Source organism: Monopterus albus, unplaced genomic scaffold (assembly GCF_001952655.1).
Source record: "Monopterus albus unplaced genomic scaffold, M_albus_1.0 scaffold130.1, whole genome shotgun sequence".
Lineage (NCBI taxonomy): Eukaryota > Metazoa > Chordata > Actinopteri > Synbranchiformes > Synbranchidae > Monopterus > Monopterus albus.
In genome coordinates, this window is record NW_018128010.1 from 508,516 (window position 1) to 527,063 (window position 18,548).

General features: G+C 38.8%; 1 protein-coding gene across 4 annotated transcripts; it reads left to right on the plus strand.

Moving 5' to 3' along the window:
- The first annotated feature begins 10,243 nt into the window (after positions 1–10,243).
- On the plus strand, positions 10,244–17,558 carry LOC109967505 (arfaptin-2-like). Of its 4 annotated transcripts, XM_020613129.1 has the most exons (10): positions 10,244–10,646; positions 10,761–10,869; positions 11,586–11,694; positions 12,171–12,233; positions 12,775–12,861; positions 13,009–13,109; positions 13,471–13,692; positions 13,769–13,926; positions 14,035–14,209; positions 16,101–17,558. In XM_020613129.1, the coding sequence occupies exons 2-10, from the start codon at positions 10,771–10,773 to the stop codon at positions 16,254–16,256; spliced, it is 1,170 nt and encodes a 389-aa protein (XP_020468785.1). In that variant the 5' UTR covers positions 10,244–10,646; positions 10,761–10,770; the 3' UTR covers positions 16,257–17,558. The 4 variants fall into 4 exon arrangements, with proteins under 4 accessions (XP_020468785.1, XP_020468790.1, XP_020468786.1 ...); XM_020613134.1 differs by lacking the exon at positions 13,471–13,692; XM_020613130.1 differs by lacking the exon at positions 12,171–12,233.
- The last annotated feature ends 990 nt before the right edge of the window (positions 17,559–18,548 follow it).

Genomic DNA, 18,548 nt, shown 5'->3' on the forward strand with positions numbered 1-18,548 from the left:
AAAATTCATGCTATACGTACAACCAAAAAAAGATTTTGTATTTCCATAAGTGGGGTAAAACTATGGAATAATTTAAGTGTAGACATAAAAAATTGTAATAGAATTGACGAGTTTAAACATAAATATAAAGGTATGTGTCAATCAAGATATATGCAAGAACAGGCTTAATGATTAATTAGATGGAACATTGTGGGTGTGGTGTATGAATGTTAACACTAATAATTCTTTAGTATATTACTTGTGTGGTGTAGAAGATAATTATTTAAGAATGTAATTATGTAAGAATGTTAACACTCTGTTATAATTCTTTAGTATATTACTTGTGTGGTGTAGAAGAGATAGAGATACTGCTTGCAAACCAATGATGGTAAGATGATGTCATGGGGTAGGACTGGATAAGTCTGACTTCTTCCTACTCCATTCAAGCATGTACTAGGTATAAGCAAATTGATATTGGATTAGCATTTTTTGGATATGTGTAAAATTATGTGTGTTGACATATCAACTGTCTTTACATGCTTGAAAGAATAAATCAAATCAAATCAAATCAAATCAAATAAAAAATCAAATCAAATGATCAAGACAGCTCTGACTGCTATTTAACAGACCTTTGCAAATTTTCAACAATGTTGAAAATCACTCAGGATTATCAGCCTTTAAACCTTTTATTACATTGTGCTCCTAATGAATGATAAGCCTTTGTTGTTGACATTCATCCATTAGTGACTGAAAATCTCCTGCATGCCCTGAGAAATATAGTAGAAAAACATCTGTAAATGGGCTGATACCAGACAATAAACATTCTTTTTAAATCTTTCATAAGTTTATCTTTGAAAATAAACTCACATACAGTACGATGCTCCACTAGTATACTCAGTCATCTAAGACTGAATATTTTCCACTTGGTCACCTGATTATAGCAGAAACAAATCTAATCCATGAGGCTAATTAACCTCCTGTCACCAAACTATGCTAAAGCCTGAAAGGGACCTTCAGGCAATTTGGATTTAAAATCCAACTAGGAGACTGATGAACTGATTTCTGGAGTTTTGTTTAGACCTATTGCTCTTTAACATCTGGCTGTTAATATTTGTGTTTCTGCTCTGTGTTGATGGCATGGAGCACAGTTATGTTCAGCTGTGTTTGCATTTTCTGTGAGCTGGAGGGATTCCACTATTGTCCCATCACGCATGAACGTATAGCTGCCAGCCCTGCCGTTTGAACAGTTGACTGACATTCTAAATTTTATCAGTTTTTGTACCCTTTCTGTCATTTGCATATTATTCTTGGCAGTGGAAAAAAAAAGTTGGGGTGCAATGGAAAGTTGCAGCCAAAGTGCAACAATCACTTGTGATGATCCTCAATGATGTTTATATCAATTACACACACTTTTTATCCCTTGGCACACATGATGAATCAAGAATGTTTTGGCGGTGCTTAGTTGCCAGGTATTTTTTCTGTAAGGGTCACTATTCTCAAAGCTCAGTGAGCAATGGTGAGTGTCAATATTGAATGGAGAATTAACGTAGTCACCAAGGAGTTAGTGATTGGTGTGCCTTTCTCAGCTAAAGTTGTAGGTCCCTCATTATCATTTTTATTCAGTACTTACACACACATACAACTCAAGTATTTTAGTTGCACAATCCTTTTCAGAGTAACAGACATTCTTCAGCACTGGTTTATTTATTTGTCCTTGGGAGCAAAAGCTTTGCTGGTTTTCATTCTTACTCAAAAACTGAGCTACACTTTGGGTGCCAGGTGATTGTAAGTTACTGGAATTAACAGCCTGTTATTAAAATCATGCAGTAATCTAGGGTTTAGAGCCTGAGGACCAGCAAACCAGTGCTCTACTCTATGTGCTCCCTCATCCCTGTCTCCACTGTAACCTGATAACTTTGAATTCTACTGAGTGCTTGCTAACATTATCACCTAGCATTTATTGATACATGTTGATACAAGCATGTTACATACACAAGGAATTTGGTTCTGGAACAGAACTGAGGCAGCCATGTGTGGTGCCAGCTCACACCAATGGCTCTAACCATTGGGGGCAACTTGAGGGTTCAGTGTCTTGGCCAAGGACACTTCGACATGTGATTCAAACCGCCAACCCTCCAGTTGGGAGATGAACGCTGAACCACAGTCGCCACCCTTTATGGCATCATAAAGAAACAACGTCATCATCTGTGGGAGCAGCAGGGCTGAAAAAAGTGTGACCAATAATTTTACTCGGCATGAGCAAACCCGCTGGATGGCCTGTCAACCTAACTCCCTACTTGCATGTACCCTGTCCTTGCATGAGACATGAATCTCTCACAAGGCTCTGCAGGCAGATGTGTTACTGCCCATTTTTGATAGCTGAAGCTAGCAAGCTATAGCAGAGAAGGTACCCACATATTTTTGCTGGACAGGTAATTATCAGGTTTGTTTTTGTCTGGGGGGCATTTGTAATTTTCCTGAAATGTGTACATAGTAGTCAGGCAGTATGAACCCCCAGTTGCTCCCAGTGATGTCACCGGTGTGTGAGTGCTTGGGAGTGTGAATGGGTGAATGGCCGAATAATGTGAAAGTGCTTTGAGTGTGCTGTAAAAAGCATAGAAAGGCGCTATACAAGTATAAGACCATTTACCATATCAGAATACTGACAATGATCTGGCAGAAGATATATGAAGTTAGTCACAGAGTAGAAAAGCTCAGATTCATCAAAATCAAGTCTGCAAACATTTTAGGGCTTTTTGTACCTAAATGGTCTTGTATTTTCTGATATAATTTTCCCCAACACAGAGTGCAGCTCCCTGTGCACACACTCTGTGTGGTGTTAGGAGGATAATTTTCTGCTGGCTGTTTAAATGTGTGTGTCACTAAAGGTGTGAAAGAGCCTCTCCAGTTTCTATTATACAGTCCCCTACCACATGCTTTGCACACTTCATTTGTCTGTGATTGGCTTGCTGACTCTAAAGGGCAAAGTGTCATGTGGTTGAGTGGTGTGCATTTAACAGAGAAACAGTGAAAACATAACCTGTTGCTTTGCTTTGAAAAATCTGTTTGAGAGAGTCCAAAGCAAATGTCAACAAGTGTGAGTGTATGTAAATATAGATTACCAAAGAAGTAAAAAACACAACTAAAATAGTTCCAGTATGAACATGGTACCAAGCAGGATATCCTTTCTTTTTTGTTTCTTTCATGCCCTTCTCGGTAAGTATGTTTCATTAATGTATGTAACATCTGTGTACATTCACAATATGGCAACAATACCTGAATAGCCACAGAAATACTTTGTTGTAGCTATGTGGATTCTTAATTGCTATTCTTCATGTCTGCCCTGGATTTGTCCAGTCCAATAGGAGAACTTCTGTTGTAAATCAGCACAGTACCCAACAACAACGTGGTGAGAGTGGTGAGGGCCAAGTAGCCTGAGCTTCACTTCTCCAGCTGGGTGTCTGGAACAAACCCAGCTACTGAGAGAGTTCTGAACAAGCGCGGTCTACTTCAAGTGGAAAGTATTTTAGCCTACAGTGCCATCTGCTTTCACTTTGATTCCCCATCTAAATAGACACAGCATGTGGGCAATTATATGTTTTACACTGTAGTTCAATTAAAGAATATTGATGTTATGGAGATGTTCTCTCATCATCATAAGCTGTTCATTACACAGGGCCTGCTTGGCTCCTGGAGTAACATACTCAGAATCTCATAAAAGTTATAGCTCATAATAGCAAAACTTTTACTGCTAATGAGGAGCCATTAAGTTTGCAACTTTAAACTCAGACTGTCACTGACATCTTCTTTGAGCTTCTTACATAAAAATAACTTTGTGTTGCCAGGTTACAACAATAAACATGGGGAGATTCTGCTTTACTCACAAAACTATATGGTCATGTTGAGGCATAAAAGCTACTTTGCTAAGTTAGGGCTATCAATCCATTTATCGAGGCACTTCAACTACACAGTACAATGGCTGATAATAGCAACTAAATGGAGTGACAACATTTGAATCAGCTTGTTTTTTCTGTTTTTTGCAGCAAAAGATTTCCTTATCAGTTGGCATTGGTGTGAAAAAAAGGAATGCTGCCATCCCATGAACAACTCATTGCAGGGCACTCTTTTCTGCATCTGCTTCTGTTCTTTGTCCATCCTATTCTTTAATTTAGCACTCAGTCCAGTCATGTTTAATATGGAGTGTAATCAAACTAAACACCTTCAAACAGCCAGCCACATCAATAGGTTTATTCAGATTTGAATATGTTTTATTTATGATTGTAATGGAAGTTGGCCACTTGACAACTGAACATTTTAGATTAGATCTTTGGTCAAGGGATTGAAATATAGTAATTCTGTTAAACTAGATTTTTTAAAAACATTCTGTCCACATGTCAGGTTTGCTCGGCCGGTCTGCCTCCCTCACCTTTCCTACTGTCTCTTGCCCCATTACTCTTATCACGTTCACCTGTTCCTCACTCCCTTATCACCAGCTGCTCTTGATTAGGTCACTCACTATATTACCCGGTTTCACTCCTCAGTCACTAGGCCAACCTTACTCCGTGCGTTGTCATTGTTTTTGTATGTCCTTATCCCCTAGCCAAGCTACTGTTTTGTGTTTCCCCGAAGGACTGTTCCTCCAGACCGTGGCTCCACTCTCTCCTCCCTGGCAGGGCAATGCACAGTCGCCTATCTGTTCCACTATTGCCTCCATCTCTCTGTCTCTACCTTCAGTAACCACCATCACCGTCGACCAGCCCAGGAGTGACCCCACCTACGCAGCTCGGCCCAGCTCTCCATCTCCTCGCCTCCTACTGTTGGTCAAACACCCGACTACTACTCATCTACAGGACTATGTACTATTTCCCTCTGTGTATTGTCACTCCTTTGATCACTATATATATAATAAATCATTGTTTGCACCGAAGTCGGCTACCTGGGTCCGCCTCTTTCCTCGTTCGCACTGACTGGTGCGAACGGATCTTAACACCACTGTTGCTTTGAAAGAAGGGCCAAATTGAAAATCCACAAGATGTAAGATGGTAAATCAATGTAGGCACAAGGTAAGTGTAGTATAAAGTGGGGCTGATTGGGAGTGTGTGGACTTGTACTTCAAGTTGTTAAAGGCCTCAGTAATCCTCTCTTGGAGTGTGTTGATGAGAAAGCCTAAAATTTCAAAGAGTATCATCTAGTGTTCATGGTGTGGGAGGTGAATCATGATTTTCCCCTTAATGCCCATGGAAAAAGTTTTCTTTTCCTTACCAAGGTTTTGACCATTTCCAAGGGTCAGCAACTTCTTAATATCAGTTCCATCTACTGCCTTGTTAAAAACTTGAAATTGGAGTAAACCACATAGCTCCATGTGGTCCCAAACAGCATCAAAAAGCAACTTGGAGACATTTTCTGTTTAGACTGATCACAGTTGTCCAACCCACATTGCCAGTCACATTTCCACAAATTTAGACATACTGCTGAATAGTATCTCACTCAAGGACACTACAACAAAAGACAAGCTAACAGGGCTCTTTCTGTTTAACTTGCATGTAATTTTTAGTTTTTTTTTTTGTTTTTGTTTTTGATTACAGCTTAACTAAATACATGCATGCACATTTCTATGTCATGACTGTAGCACATGAACCCATTGCCTCTTCACCCATGTTAACAGTATTAGAGCTGCTACACAAGGTGCCATTTGGTGTTCGCTACAATACATGAGGGATATAAAGAGTAACCAGAGATCAAACCACATATACTATGATTAATGGACCACAGTAGCCCCAGAAAACCCTCAGAAAATGGTGTTGGAAGCCAAAAAATATGCAATACAATATGCTTTTTTTTTCATTTGTAATGTGATTTTGCCTGTGCAAAAAGGAGGACTTATTCAACTGGCTGTACTGTACATGTGCAGTTCAGAATTAATGAATTACATTTATGACCCACGATCAAGCATTTTTTCACAAAGTCCTGGAAGTCATTTGTGAAGACACCATGTGGTATTTTAGCAGGTGGAGAAACTTTCACGTATTTGATTTGCTTTGTGCTGTGATCTTTAAGAAAAATGAGTACACAGGCAAAGACTGTAATGTAGACTGTAATGAACACCATTTTCTATCTTTTATCTCTTAATGCACAAAGTTGTTAAGCTTCTTTATAAAAAGTTAAACATAGCAGCTTCCTGGACTTAACATACTGCTACCAGTGACATTTTGAAATGGTTCATCTGAATTTTGACTCTGACTTCTTTTGTTAATCTCCTTTTTCCAAATAATGCTTCAGAGGGTATTGTAACACAGTCTCTTCCAACACTGCCTTTATACAGATACAATTTGTTGTTTTTGTAAGTTGGGACACCTGAAAAAAGTTGTATCAATTTTCAAGGCTTCATTTACTTCCACTGCTGCAGAAAAGATGCAAGTTAACCTGTTAGTAGTTACCTGAAGAAGGCCTGTTTTACATGAAATTTTTGTTTTGTTTTACCTCTGGCAGTTTACAGTACATCTTAGCTGTGCACCATTTAAGGTTATTGACTGGACCTGAACTGTTTAAATGTCATAATAAAAAGTGAAAAAATGGAAGTGACCCCAAACATTTGAACTGTAGTGTGTGTGCCCTTTATATATACTTGTGGGAGCAAACTGCTTTGAGATTACAAGAAATCACTTGTGGGGACTGGAGGCTGGGCCCCACGACTAATTCTTTCAAATTTTTAAAATGACGATGTGTAAGTTTTGGCTTTGGTTAAGGTTAGGGTATGTCTCCTGGAAATGAATGTACAGTGTATGCACAGACCCTGTAAGTGATGACTGCAAGTGTGTGTGCTCACATCATGAAATTTGAGAATTTGAATATCCTCACATTTCTAATTCATTGTGTAATTCATGGTTAGCAAAAGAGCAGGAAACTGAAATGACAATTGGAGACCTACAAAACAGAAAATTGCATGACAAAGTAAGTAAACCATATAAGGAAAATAAATATGTCCTTCCGTTCATACCCTGACTGCAGCATCTGTGTGCCAGCTAAAGGAGTCCTTCATGAAAACAAAATTAACAACTGCCTCAACACTTCAACAAAAATGCCAAAAGCCCCTGTGGCATTTACAATTTCTACACTGCCCTCTCAGTTTATGTGTCACCTCTGACTGGTTGTCCCTATGATTATGCAGGTAAATTTATTTGAAAACACCAGAGTAATAGTAAACTTTGCCTTCCATGGCCATTGCTTTCATGCCATTTACACAAAGTCATTATGCTCACTGTTACAGAGGCAGTTTGTATAGAGAGGAAAATCTGCCTTGAAAAAGAAAGGCTTCTACTTTTGAAATGTTTTAAATGTCACACTCACTAAATAATACCCTGAAGTTTGTTTTTGTTTTTCTTTCTTCGGTTGTTTGGGACTTCATTTCTAGTGAGATTCAAAACAGACTGACACCATATGCTTCTCCTAACTGCTCTTTGCCCCTCCCATCATGTTTATTCTTAAATGAAAACCTTTAAAATTGAGAGAAAGCAGAAAAAATTTCTTTACAGAAATGATTTGAAAACTTTTTCAGTTAAAATGCTTCTTGTCAGTAGAATTTTAAAGGACCTCTTTAAACTATGCATTTGACGTTTGTCTGACAAAACATTGATTGAACCTTTGGTTGGGAAAAAGGATGGCAGATTGTTAGAAATAGCACTAAAGCCACTATAAAAATTAGTTTCATATGCTCTATAAAGTAAAAAACTGAGCCCTGCTTGTAATTCCCATGAAGTGTGGATGCAGGGAGTATTGGTTATGTTTTTCTGGATTTCTCTGACTCCCTCCAGTACTCTTGTTTGCTGATGGTGAGCACAGGAGACTGTATGAGGATGACTTTCCCTCCCAACATCTGGAAGTGTGCTTAATGATTATTAAAAAACAAAATGACAGGGGGAGGGGTACAGTGTGGTTTAGGTCTCACGCTCCCCTCACACACATATTCTGGCTTTGTGACATGCAGTGCAGTCTCAGAGGAGACCCCGCCTGAGACCTTTAAAAGTTATGTTGACTCTAAGTATATGTTCTCCTCTATGAAAATTTGGTCTCTCAATATTTCTGTACAGGAGTGTGGCCACTATTTGCCTTGTTCAAACATAAAACTGTTGACTCTAGATTACATCTGTAATGTTTATGCAAAAATGTGAGCGTGTTTGTGATTAAACTCTACTTCAGTGAGCCGTACAAGTTGTTATGTTAAGCAATGCTATCTAACTGCACATCTTGTTTCTTTCCCCTTCTCCAAAAAACAACAACAGCAAAGGTTTTAAAAGTCAAACCTCAGCAACAACAGGTTGTTTGTGGCCCATGAATAATGTGGAGGTCAAAGGTACCGGAGCTAAAGGATATTGAGTCAGTCACTCTTTTCAAATGGTAAATCAAAACATACCCTTTCAATTACTCACTCACCAGACTGGCCAACCAGTGAAATGTTTAGCAGAGACAATTGTAACAGCAGTAGCCTCATTATCTTTACATCTCTCTGACTTCAGGTCCTGCCCTGTGTGTATATATTCTATGACCCAAAACCTACTACTGTACTGGGTCAGTATAAACTGACATCAACCCTTTAAGGCTAAATGTATAGTCCCATTACCTTCTGTCCTACAAATATTTTCTCAGTCACCCATTAATTTATATTGAAGCCAATTCAAGCATGCATTTCCTGTTTCAGTATGAACTTCAGATGAATCTGGTGGATTTGCAGGTCAGAGTTCAGATTTGATCAGCTCTGACTATTCAGATTTGTAAGGCCGGCTAACAGAAACACTGATGTACTGTGTTTCGGAATAAGTAAAAATATTGTTGTGTTTCATCACAATGTTTAGTTCATTGTCATGCTACCAGACTACAAGCTGTAGCAGCATTGTGTCATGTTGAATGAAGGGCTGTGGCTACACTATAAGGCAGGGAGTCAGCCATGGACACCAGAATGGCATGCATCTATCGTACCACACACCTGGACAACTGCAGTGTGATGTAAGTAGTCATACTTTTGTCATAGATATTTCCTATGAAATGGATGAATGTGTCAACATATATAGTAATTTCAAGTGACAGCAAAATCAATAAGAAGAAGTATGAGAAGCTGGAAGTGGAAGGTGAAGGCCAAAGTGGTCCCAGTGGTGGTAGGAGCACTCGGAGGTGCGTCTCCTAAACTTGAAGACTGGCTCCCAGGAGAAACATCAGAGCTCTCTGTCCAGAAGAGTGCACTACTAAGTACAGCTAAGATACTGCACAGAACACTCAGACTCCCAGGCCTCTGGTAGATGAACCAAGGTGGGAGAAGACAAACACCACCATGTAGGGGTGAGAAGGGAATTCTCTATCTCTCTCACTGTCTATAGATAGAAAGATACGTTTGTGTGTGTGTTGAAGCACATACCTTGTCCGACATGATGCTCAAAAAATTTACAAATTTTGGCAAAGGATCAAAAACAGTCAAATAACCTTTGACATGTTGATTTGGTGATTGCGGGGAAAACATGAATAACCCAGCATCATTATTTCCATTTTGTTGTCTTTGATCTTGAGAAGGCAATAATCAAATTCAGTTATATGCACAAATCTGAAAAAGAAGGAGAATGATAATGAAGAAGAGAAGGTTTTATCAGTATGAGAGTTTTGGTGTTTGGAAAATACACTTGCAGGAAATTAGCACATCAAAAAAATGAACCATTTTATCACAGGAATACTGTCTATTGTGTGTGGGTGTGAAAGGCTGGTTCTGTGCTCAGAGCTGGAGTGATTACTGAAGAAACCCTACATTTGGAGACCATGTGCACTTCCCTTGCATCCCTGATTGAAACAAATGAGGCAAATAATTGGACGTGTGGTCAGTTTACCAGGGTGAAGTCTGTCTTGAGGCATTTCACATCTCAAAACACTCAAACTGTATTTATACAGTTTGATTTCAAAAGATGGTGCAATCAATGTAACAGACTGGATGCTACAACCATCCTTCTAATGATAAATCTTTTTGCAGCATTTGTGGGGCCAGCGCTTTCATTGAGTTACTGATGGAGAACATAAATACAGTGTCTTGTTTTCTTTTTCCTAGTTAGCGAACTATTAATGACATCTTCAGGAGCATTGTTGTACTGCAGTTTGGGAATAAACCAGCATCAGCACTGTGTGACGTGGACGATGGAGCGGGGGAGGAAGCTTGAAGATCTTACTACGTTAAAGGTATTATCCTTCAAAATAAGAGTATCCATTCACAGTATATACTTCCAGCCGCTCATTTGTGAAACAGCACACATTAAAGCGCATAGATTTTTCACTTCCCTCGAAGTACTTTTTTTGTTAAAGCCCAGTCATAAGATTTACAACAGATTAAATATGCCAAAAACTTTTATTTCGAAGTGGTACTACTAACGCTGTGAGCAGGTTCGATCCAGGGATTTTCTGGCAGAAATATATGAGCGTTGTGGGATAAACAGTCATGGGCGTAGCATTCAGTTATAATTGAAGTCAGCGGTGCTTTCCTGTTGAAATTACTTGACATTTCAACTCTGCTGTTTGGGCAAATAGGGAGTTATTTCTCCTGCGGACGACTGGACTTGACTCCGGGCTGGTGAGGAAGCTAGCTGTCAGATAGTAGCCCACTAGCCAGCCAGCCACATCAGCACCACGTTAGCATCAATGTAAGCACGTTGTCGACGTGGATTAAAAAGCTGTAACTTACTGTTATCATTTTGTTAACCCAAAACATGATAACGTCACATCCTTATGTGTTAGTGTTTGGTGCTATCTTGCAGTGATTTCATTATGGCAGACAGTATCATGAGCAAGGCTGCTACCATGGAGATCCCCATTAACAGCAATGGAGATACAGGGACTCTGCCAGAGGATGACAGTCTAGAGCAGGTCAGACATTTTCTGTCAGCTCACCGACAGTGGCGGTGCTATTAAATATGTATGAGCATTTTGTGCCCAGTCTGTGGTTCTGTATTGTTTTTTTACAGGACAGCACAGTCCATGAGTAAAACTGGTTAGGCTAGTTGTTACCTAATGTTGCACAGGCCTGCAGTTATGTACAGGATCTAATACTGTATATTACTCTTACCATCAGTATTTGCTACGGGGAATGATGCATTAATAGCATGGAGGAGTAATTCTGACCATTGGAATAGGGTGCTTTAGTTTGCGTGCATGACAAGCAAATTCATAACTGTGGTGCATAATTTTATGGCTCATTCTGGTACAGTGAAGACTGCAGTATCAGTAGTCCTATATGTATCATTTACAGAATATGTAAAAAAACAGCATGGTTTCTTCACATTTGAACAAAATTCTTGTTTATACTATTAATTATTTTTCATATTTTAAATTTAGGATATAGAAAACCATCCACCTACTTATTATAACAGTTTTGGAAGAAAAATACTGCATGTTTATAATGTAAAAAATTTAATTTACAGCTTTCTGGAGCACAAAGATATTTTTATCTTTTCATACATTATAAAAGGTGTTCAGTTTTTTAAAATTGCACTGTACTGTCTATGTAGATAATGGGAAATGTGATCTTATTTCTTGCACCCTAAAACATATTTATTGCCAATATTTTGTTGGAAATCCATTAGGATTTGCAGCAGGTGATGGTTTCTGGACCCAATCTAAATGAAACCAGCATTGTCTCGGGAGGTTATGGAGGAACTGCAGGAGGCATCATTCCAACAAGCACCATCAAAGGTACTGCTAGCAAACCTGACTGCCATCCTCTACAGATTTTTGCTTCTTTTGTTTATTCTCCACAGTGCAAACACAGCTTGCACTGAAACAATTACAGATTTAAAGGTGCATTAAGTAAGAGTTGCTTAGAATTAGTTTATTAACTTGAAATGGTTTTATAGGGTTGTCAATCAGTACATATGACCCTGCAGTTATTCTGCCAGGTGCTGACATTTCTAGCTTCAAACAGCTCCCTGTTTGTTGCACTTTCTCTTTTAACCCCCCTATACTGTCTGTTGTCGGTTGTAGGCTGTTATGGGCTGTGCCAGGGATCTGTCACCATTGTTGCAATTCATCAGTCGCTGAGAGAGGCTGATACTTAATGCCCCTTTAAGAAACCATATAGAGAGCTTTTACTCCATGTACTTTAATGTGCCACTAGAGAGCTGCTGACCTCAAGGCTTTTGGTTCATATTACAAACATCCATATTCCATAGGGCCTGCAATTCACTTCAACCCTGAGTATCTGGACAGAAGACGAGCCCCTGCACCAGGACCAGGTGGCAGTGTATTCTAGTGACCTTGTTTCTTTTCTAAGTTAACCTTTATATGTTGGTCTGTTTTGGCCCCCTATAAAGGTTTTGGTATTGCTTGACCTTGTTTATACCTATTCAGCTTAAGCAACAACAAACGTTTTGGCCGCTGTCAAGATTAGAGATGCACTAACATGATATTACAGGGCTGTCACTTGAAATGTTGTGTTGATGTCTAATAAGGATGTCCTTTTTCACTGTAAAATGCTCTTTGGATGACTGTTTTGTCCTTGCTTGGGTACTTACCTTTCATCCGACAAAGTTCATTTCCATCTTTTTTTTATAAATAAATCATTTTATTCTGCATGGTCAACCTGCATGGTGGCTTATTTTAAACACCGTTTAACTTCCACTTACTATCCCCCACCACAAAGCCTAACATTTTCCTTTCAGTCTGCATAAGCTGCTGCCCAACTGCATATTTCACTGCCAGACTCCTGTGAAACATACTGTCTTTGCCATACCTTTTTCTCATCATCACGCCCTATCATCACCATACTCATTTCAGACATACGCATGAAATCCGGGGGTTTTAACTTGCCTAAAAGCCAGTCTGCAGCCAGTCGACTTGCTCAACACACAGACCGGCATCCAGGTATCACCAGGCAGGCTCATCACCATGTTCACACTGTCCTCACTCCATTCATTGTCACAACCCATACAATTTCTGTAAACCTCTGCCTTGTAATCTTCAGTAGATTAACATGCATTATCTTACACATTATTCTTTTTTCCTTTCCAGGATCATCAAACCTTAACACTAGTAGTTCAACTGAAGTTTCTCGTGGAGTGGCAGTGGAGAAATTGGACAGTGTAAAGAAATGGGGCATAAACACATACAAGGTACTGTAGATTGTTTAACACTGTTTTTTAAAGTTTCTAAAATCAGATAAAACGAATAGGGGTTAGTCTTCTTCAGTTTACCCCATAATCTTGTGTGTGGTATGATGCATCTTTTGTGGCATTTAAATACATATGTGGAAACTTTGCATATCCCTTTCTCCCAGACCATATAGTTCTAGGTTGATTATTATCAACTTATTACTACGACATATATAATCTACCTCCATGAAATGGTGATCTTGAGTAGTTCTCTTGCTTTTCTGTGAGAAAATCAATTGTGGCAACTTACACATGCATTTTCCAGTATCCCGGGTTTAATGTATTCTCCACAATGGATTCTCCATCTGTATCCACAATACAGTGCACCAAACAGATGTTTTCAGAGAGGTTTGGCCGAGGCTCGCGAACAGTAGACCTGGAACTGGAGGCTCAGATTGATATGTTAAGAGAAACCAAGAACAAGTATGAAAACATCCTAAGACTGGCCACTGCACTCATCAATCATTTTCAAAGCATGGTGCAGACACAACAGGCTTTAGGAGACACCTTCACTGACCTCAGCCAGAAGTCCCCAGAGTTACAGGTACAGTGTTGCCAAAGCCCCCTGTGTGACCTGAAATGGAAACGCAATTAGTATGTAAAACTGTGTTTCTCTGTAGGATGAATTTGGGTACAATGCAGAAACACAAAAGCTGTTATGTAAGAATGGTGAGGCTCTGCTTGGTGCCATCAACTTCTTTGTGTCCAGTGTCAACACACTGGTCAACAAAACAATGGAGGATACTCTGATGACCATTAAACAGTATGAAAATGCAAGGTGAGAAAGCATTATATTTTGCAAGACTTAACAGTAAGAGTAAAAATATTATCTCAGTAACTGTAGGGTGATTGCCTGTTACGGAGCCTTTATTGTTTTTGTGTGCAGACTTGAGTTTGATGCCTACCGTTCTGATCTGGAAGAGCTAAGTTTGGGCCCCAGGGATGCTGCGGCCATGGTCCGCATTGAGATGGCTCAGCACGAGTACCAGATCCACAGAGACAAATACGAACGGCTGCGTAGTGACGTCACCATCAAGCTCAAATTCCTGGAGGAAAACAAGGTTTGTTCTTTACAAGTTTTTAAAATCCTTTGGCACTTATCCACACATGGCATGCTCATTTCCAGCCATTTAATTTTTAATCTTGGGTACCTCTAGATTAGCTCTAGATTATTTCAGAGTGAAAAAACCATAGAGCCCCCTCTGCGTTGCTTCTGCATAGAAGTACTAGAACATAGGTACACCTCATTTTTGAGCTTTAAGTCATGTTTAAGATGATAATTCACTGTTGTGGATAAGTCAGAAAACAAGAAAAAGCATGTTATGGGCACTTTAAAGGTCTCCTCAGTCATTCATAAAAGGCATTTAAAAATGACTGAATAATAAAGTGTGGCTCATGGTTTTTCAACAAATAAAAATTCCATTCAATTGTAACTTTATTAAAGCTGCAACATTTTCTCTTCCCATTGAAAAATTCTGGATCATTTAACATATAAGTATTATTTCAAGTTTAACTGCCCAAATCAAGATGTCTCCCATTTAATCATGATGCATGTTCTCATTGTATATGTGCCTGAATTCTAAATATTTGTGATGTCAAAAATCATGTTCATACATGTACATGTTTCGAAGTTATAAGGTGAGCTCAGAGAAATGTTCTATGTAGTGTTGAACTCTAACCAGGAAATAGAGGAACACACAGTGAAGCTAAATATCAGCAAAACATATTTTTCATTGGCAGGAGGCTTTGAAGTAAAAGTGCAGTCCGGTGTCCTAACTTTCCACAGACACACACCTTGTCTGAAATGTCCCCACATTTAAAGAGTAGCTTAACAAGTCTTGTCGGTGCCTGCAGTCCACATGTCGAAGTGTCCGTGGGCAAGACACTGAAGACACTGACCCTCCCCCCTTTACCCCTGATGGTTAGAACCATCGGTTGAGTTGGCGCCACAGATGGCTGCCTCGGTTATGTACCGGAAACAAATTCCTTGTGTGTAACATACTTGGCCAAATAAAGGTGATTATCCTTATTATCCTTATCCTTGTTTTTGTTGACCTAGTGACCATGAGCCTGGGATGTACAAGTGTACTTTAGGATCCTGTGACGTTATTGTTGGGTGTGATTACGCATGCAACAGACTACACTTTTGACTACACCCAACCACAAGCATTATTGATGCTGGGTGTGGAAAAAAGCTTGAAACGTTCAACCAAAGTGGGCAGTAAAATACTTTTTTTTTTGTCTGGTGTTACTCAATAACAACACCCACTCAAACTTGCCTTGGCTTTCTGGTTGTGACATGATAACATGTCAGGAAATCATCTGCTCCAATATAATCCTATTGGGTTGGTGGTTGGTGGTTCGATACCTGGCTTCTCCAGTCCACATGTTGAAGTGACTTCGAGCAAGACTCTGAACACCTAGTTGCTTCCTGTGATGACATCAGTGTGTGAATGCGTGAGTGATTGCGTGTGTGAACGGGTTAGAATTTGAAATGGTGTAGAGTGCTTTGAGTGCGCATCATTGCATAGAAAAGCGCTGTATAAGATTATATTTACAATGGATGGATGGATGCTTTCAAACCCTTCACTGTTTTGTCAAAACCACATCGGTTTATTGCTTAGTTTGCAGTGTTAAGTAAGCCAAGTGTAAAATGTTACGTTCATCCATTATGTACAGCAGCAGTCATTTTCCACATTAAGGCAGAAAAGGCATCTTCTTTTGTACCATTATACCTCTCTGTTGGTAGACAGGGTAAAACTAAAGGAACCAGGCAGACTCTTTCATGTGCATTCATAAGCATATACATGCTGTAGATTGTTGTTTTTAGGTTTATAACCTATAAAGTCATCTGAGCAGCTACTAAATGAGATGTCCATGGGCTGTGCTTTTCTGTAAACATTAAACTGTATTTGTAATGGAGGATTTGTTCCTTTTTTCTTTTTTTTTTAGGTGAAAGTGATGCACAAGCAGCTGCTTCTCTTCCACAATGCTATCTCAGCTTACTTTGCTGGCAACCAGCAGCAGTTGGAACAAACTTTAATACAGTTCAATGTAAAGTTAAAGCCTCCAGGATCAGATAAGCCATCCTGGCTGGAGGAGCAGTAAAGAACACTCAGCGTTCAGCTGTTTTCATCTGGTCACAACATGACATTGTGGTTAGACGGACAAGAGTCAAATGTACAAAGGTGTGTAGGATCAGTAGAGGCCAGTGAGAAAGAAAAACATGAGGATCACTTTCGTAAGGGTTTTCAGTATCACTTACTGTATGTATTTTACATAGATGGAAAATTATTTCATTTCTATTTACAATGTTTTTGTTAAGTCACAAAAGACTTATTACTTTCCTAATTTTAGGTAGCACAATCATTTACATGTACAGTATATCTCTTCTTATTTATGTACAGTTTAGTCTACTATTGTGGAGATATCCCTTTGCAGTTTTGCACATGCATTATTTTGTTTTTTTTATGTTGTATCTCAGTGTATATTACATGGGAGGAATTCCACAGATCACATTAGCAACTAGCAGGATATTGTCAGAAATATTATAAACCATCTGAAATTGTATTTATTTTTGTGAGTATGCTTGCCTGAAGCATATTCTTGAAGTTTTCTTTACCTGATTTAAATCAAAATCATTGAGATGTAACACAATCAAAGTTGCCCCACATTGTTTCTGATATTGCCTTTTTGGAATACCTGCCTGAATGATCAGTTTACAATGTACATATATAGACAGGAAAATATATATCATGAATATAATGATTTTCTCTAACCTCATATACAATCCATAATTAATTTGATCTCCCAAATTTTACAACTTACTTTCAGATACGTTTGTATCCATCCAGCATAGCTACAACTGTCTTTTTTTCTTTTTTTTTTATACTGCAGAGTTTATACATGGAAACAAGCCTCAACAACAGATGTAAGACTTACAGTATATGTAACAGCATTAATATACAGTATATAGTGATGCTAAATACAAGTATTTGTTATCATAAAGAAATCTAAATCAAAATGCAACTCATAGCCAGTGTATGATTATGTCTGGCTATGTGTCAATAGGATATGCAACTAATAAAGAAGTCTTTGAGAGGGTTTGAAGTCTGAAATTGGTGGGAATACCGAATACACACAATGCCACATGCATTCTAGCTGAAAATACAATTTTCACCATCTCTTCAAGGACAGGACATTTTTTATTCTTCTTTTGTGGTATTTATTTACCTTTTTGTTTGTAACTCAATGTATGTTACTTAACATCTTTTTAAGTTCTTGTCAGCTGATTCTCTTGTTCTGCATTTCCAATAAAGTTTGCTGGATGTTTTGTTTCATTCAACTGTGCAATTGACATAATTCTGTCAGTTTGATATGGGAATCCTTCACAGAGTATGTACAGAAACCTTACAGTATATGTATATGACAATACAGTCTGACATATCTCTACCTTGCTTTCCATGACTTATTTTTCTAATCACCAAGTTTGCATCATTATTCAAATGTCTGGTCCATGATTTCATGTCAGGTGCTGTGCTCAGGGGGAATCCAATATTGATGAGTTGTTTAGAGGAGCAGGATGTTTTCTGGTAAACTGGTGAAATCTGACAGGGCAACACAACATGAAGTCACAATATTGTTCTGATGATGAGTCCCCTTTTCTGCTTCTCACCCAATACATTTAGTTTAATTGCACAGGGTTTAACGAGGCTCTAGCCTAAATGTGGTTAGGATAAGATTAAAGTGAAACAGCTAACAGTGTAGTAAGTCGTGAATTCATTGCTCATTTTCACCTTTTGTCTTCTCTAAATACTTTGTTAACTTTCCCTTGGTGGTTAAAAACCATCAGGGCACTTGGCAGGGAAAAAGTAAACAGAATTGAAAATTCCATTTCTCTTGAAGAAAAGGTTCCAGTGGGCTTCAGCAACTTGACATTGCACTTTATTTATAGTATTAGTTGATAAATTCAAGTTTTTATAAAGATTGGCAAACAGTAACGTTACCTATTGCTACTGTATATGCAAGAAATTGAAGAGTCTTAAAAGAAGGGGCATTTTAACATAAGTAAAACTTGGAATTGCCCGCACTTGGACTATTTGGGTTGCAGGGAATTTTGTAGTGTACCTGACTCAGAAAATGTTGTTCTTTTTTGCTGACAAAACTCAACCATGCTAGCTCTAGGAATGATCAATAATGGATTCTGAACTTTATAATGTACTGGTTTAGTACATAGTGGCAAAAGCGGAGCCTGCTGAGAACACCTTTAGGAAATCGACCCTATTAGTCAGGAAGTTAATCCCCCGGAGGCGTCTGTAAATCCAGTGACTGGTCACAGAATGAGCTCATATAGTCATAAAATATTGGTCACAAACTCCGACCAACACACCCCACAGTCCC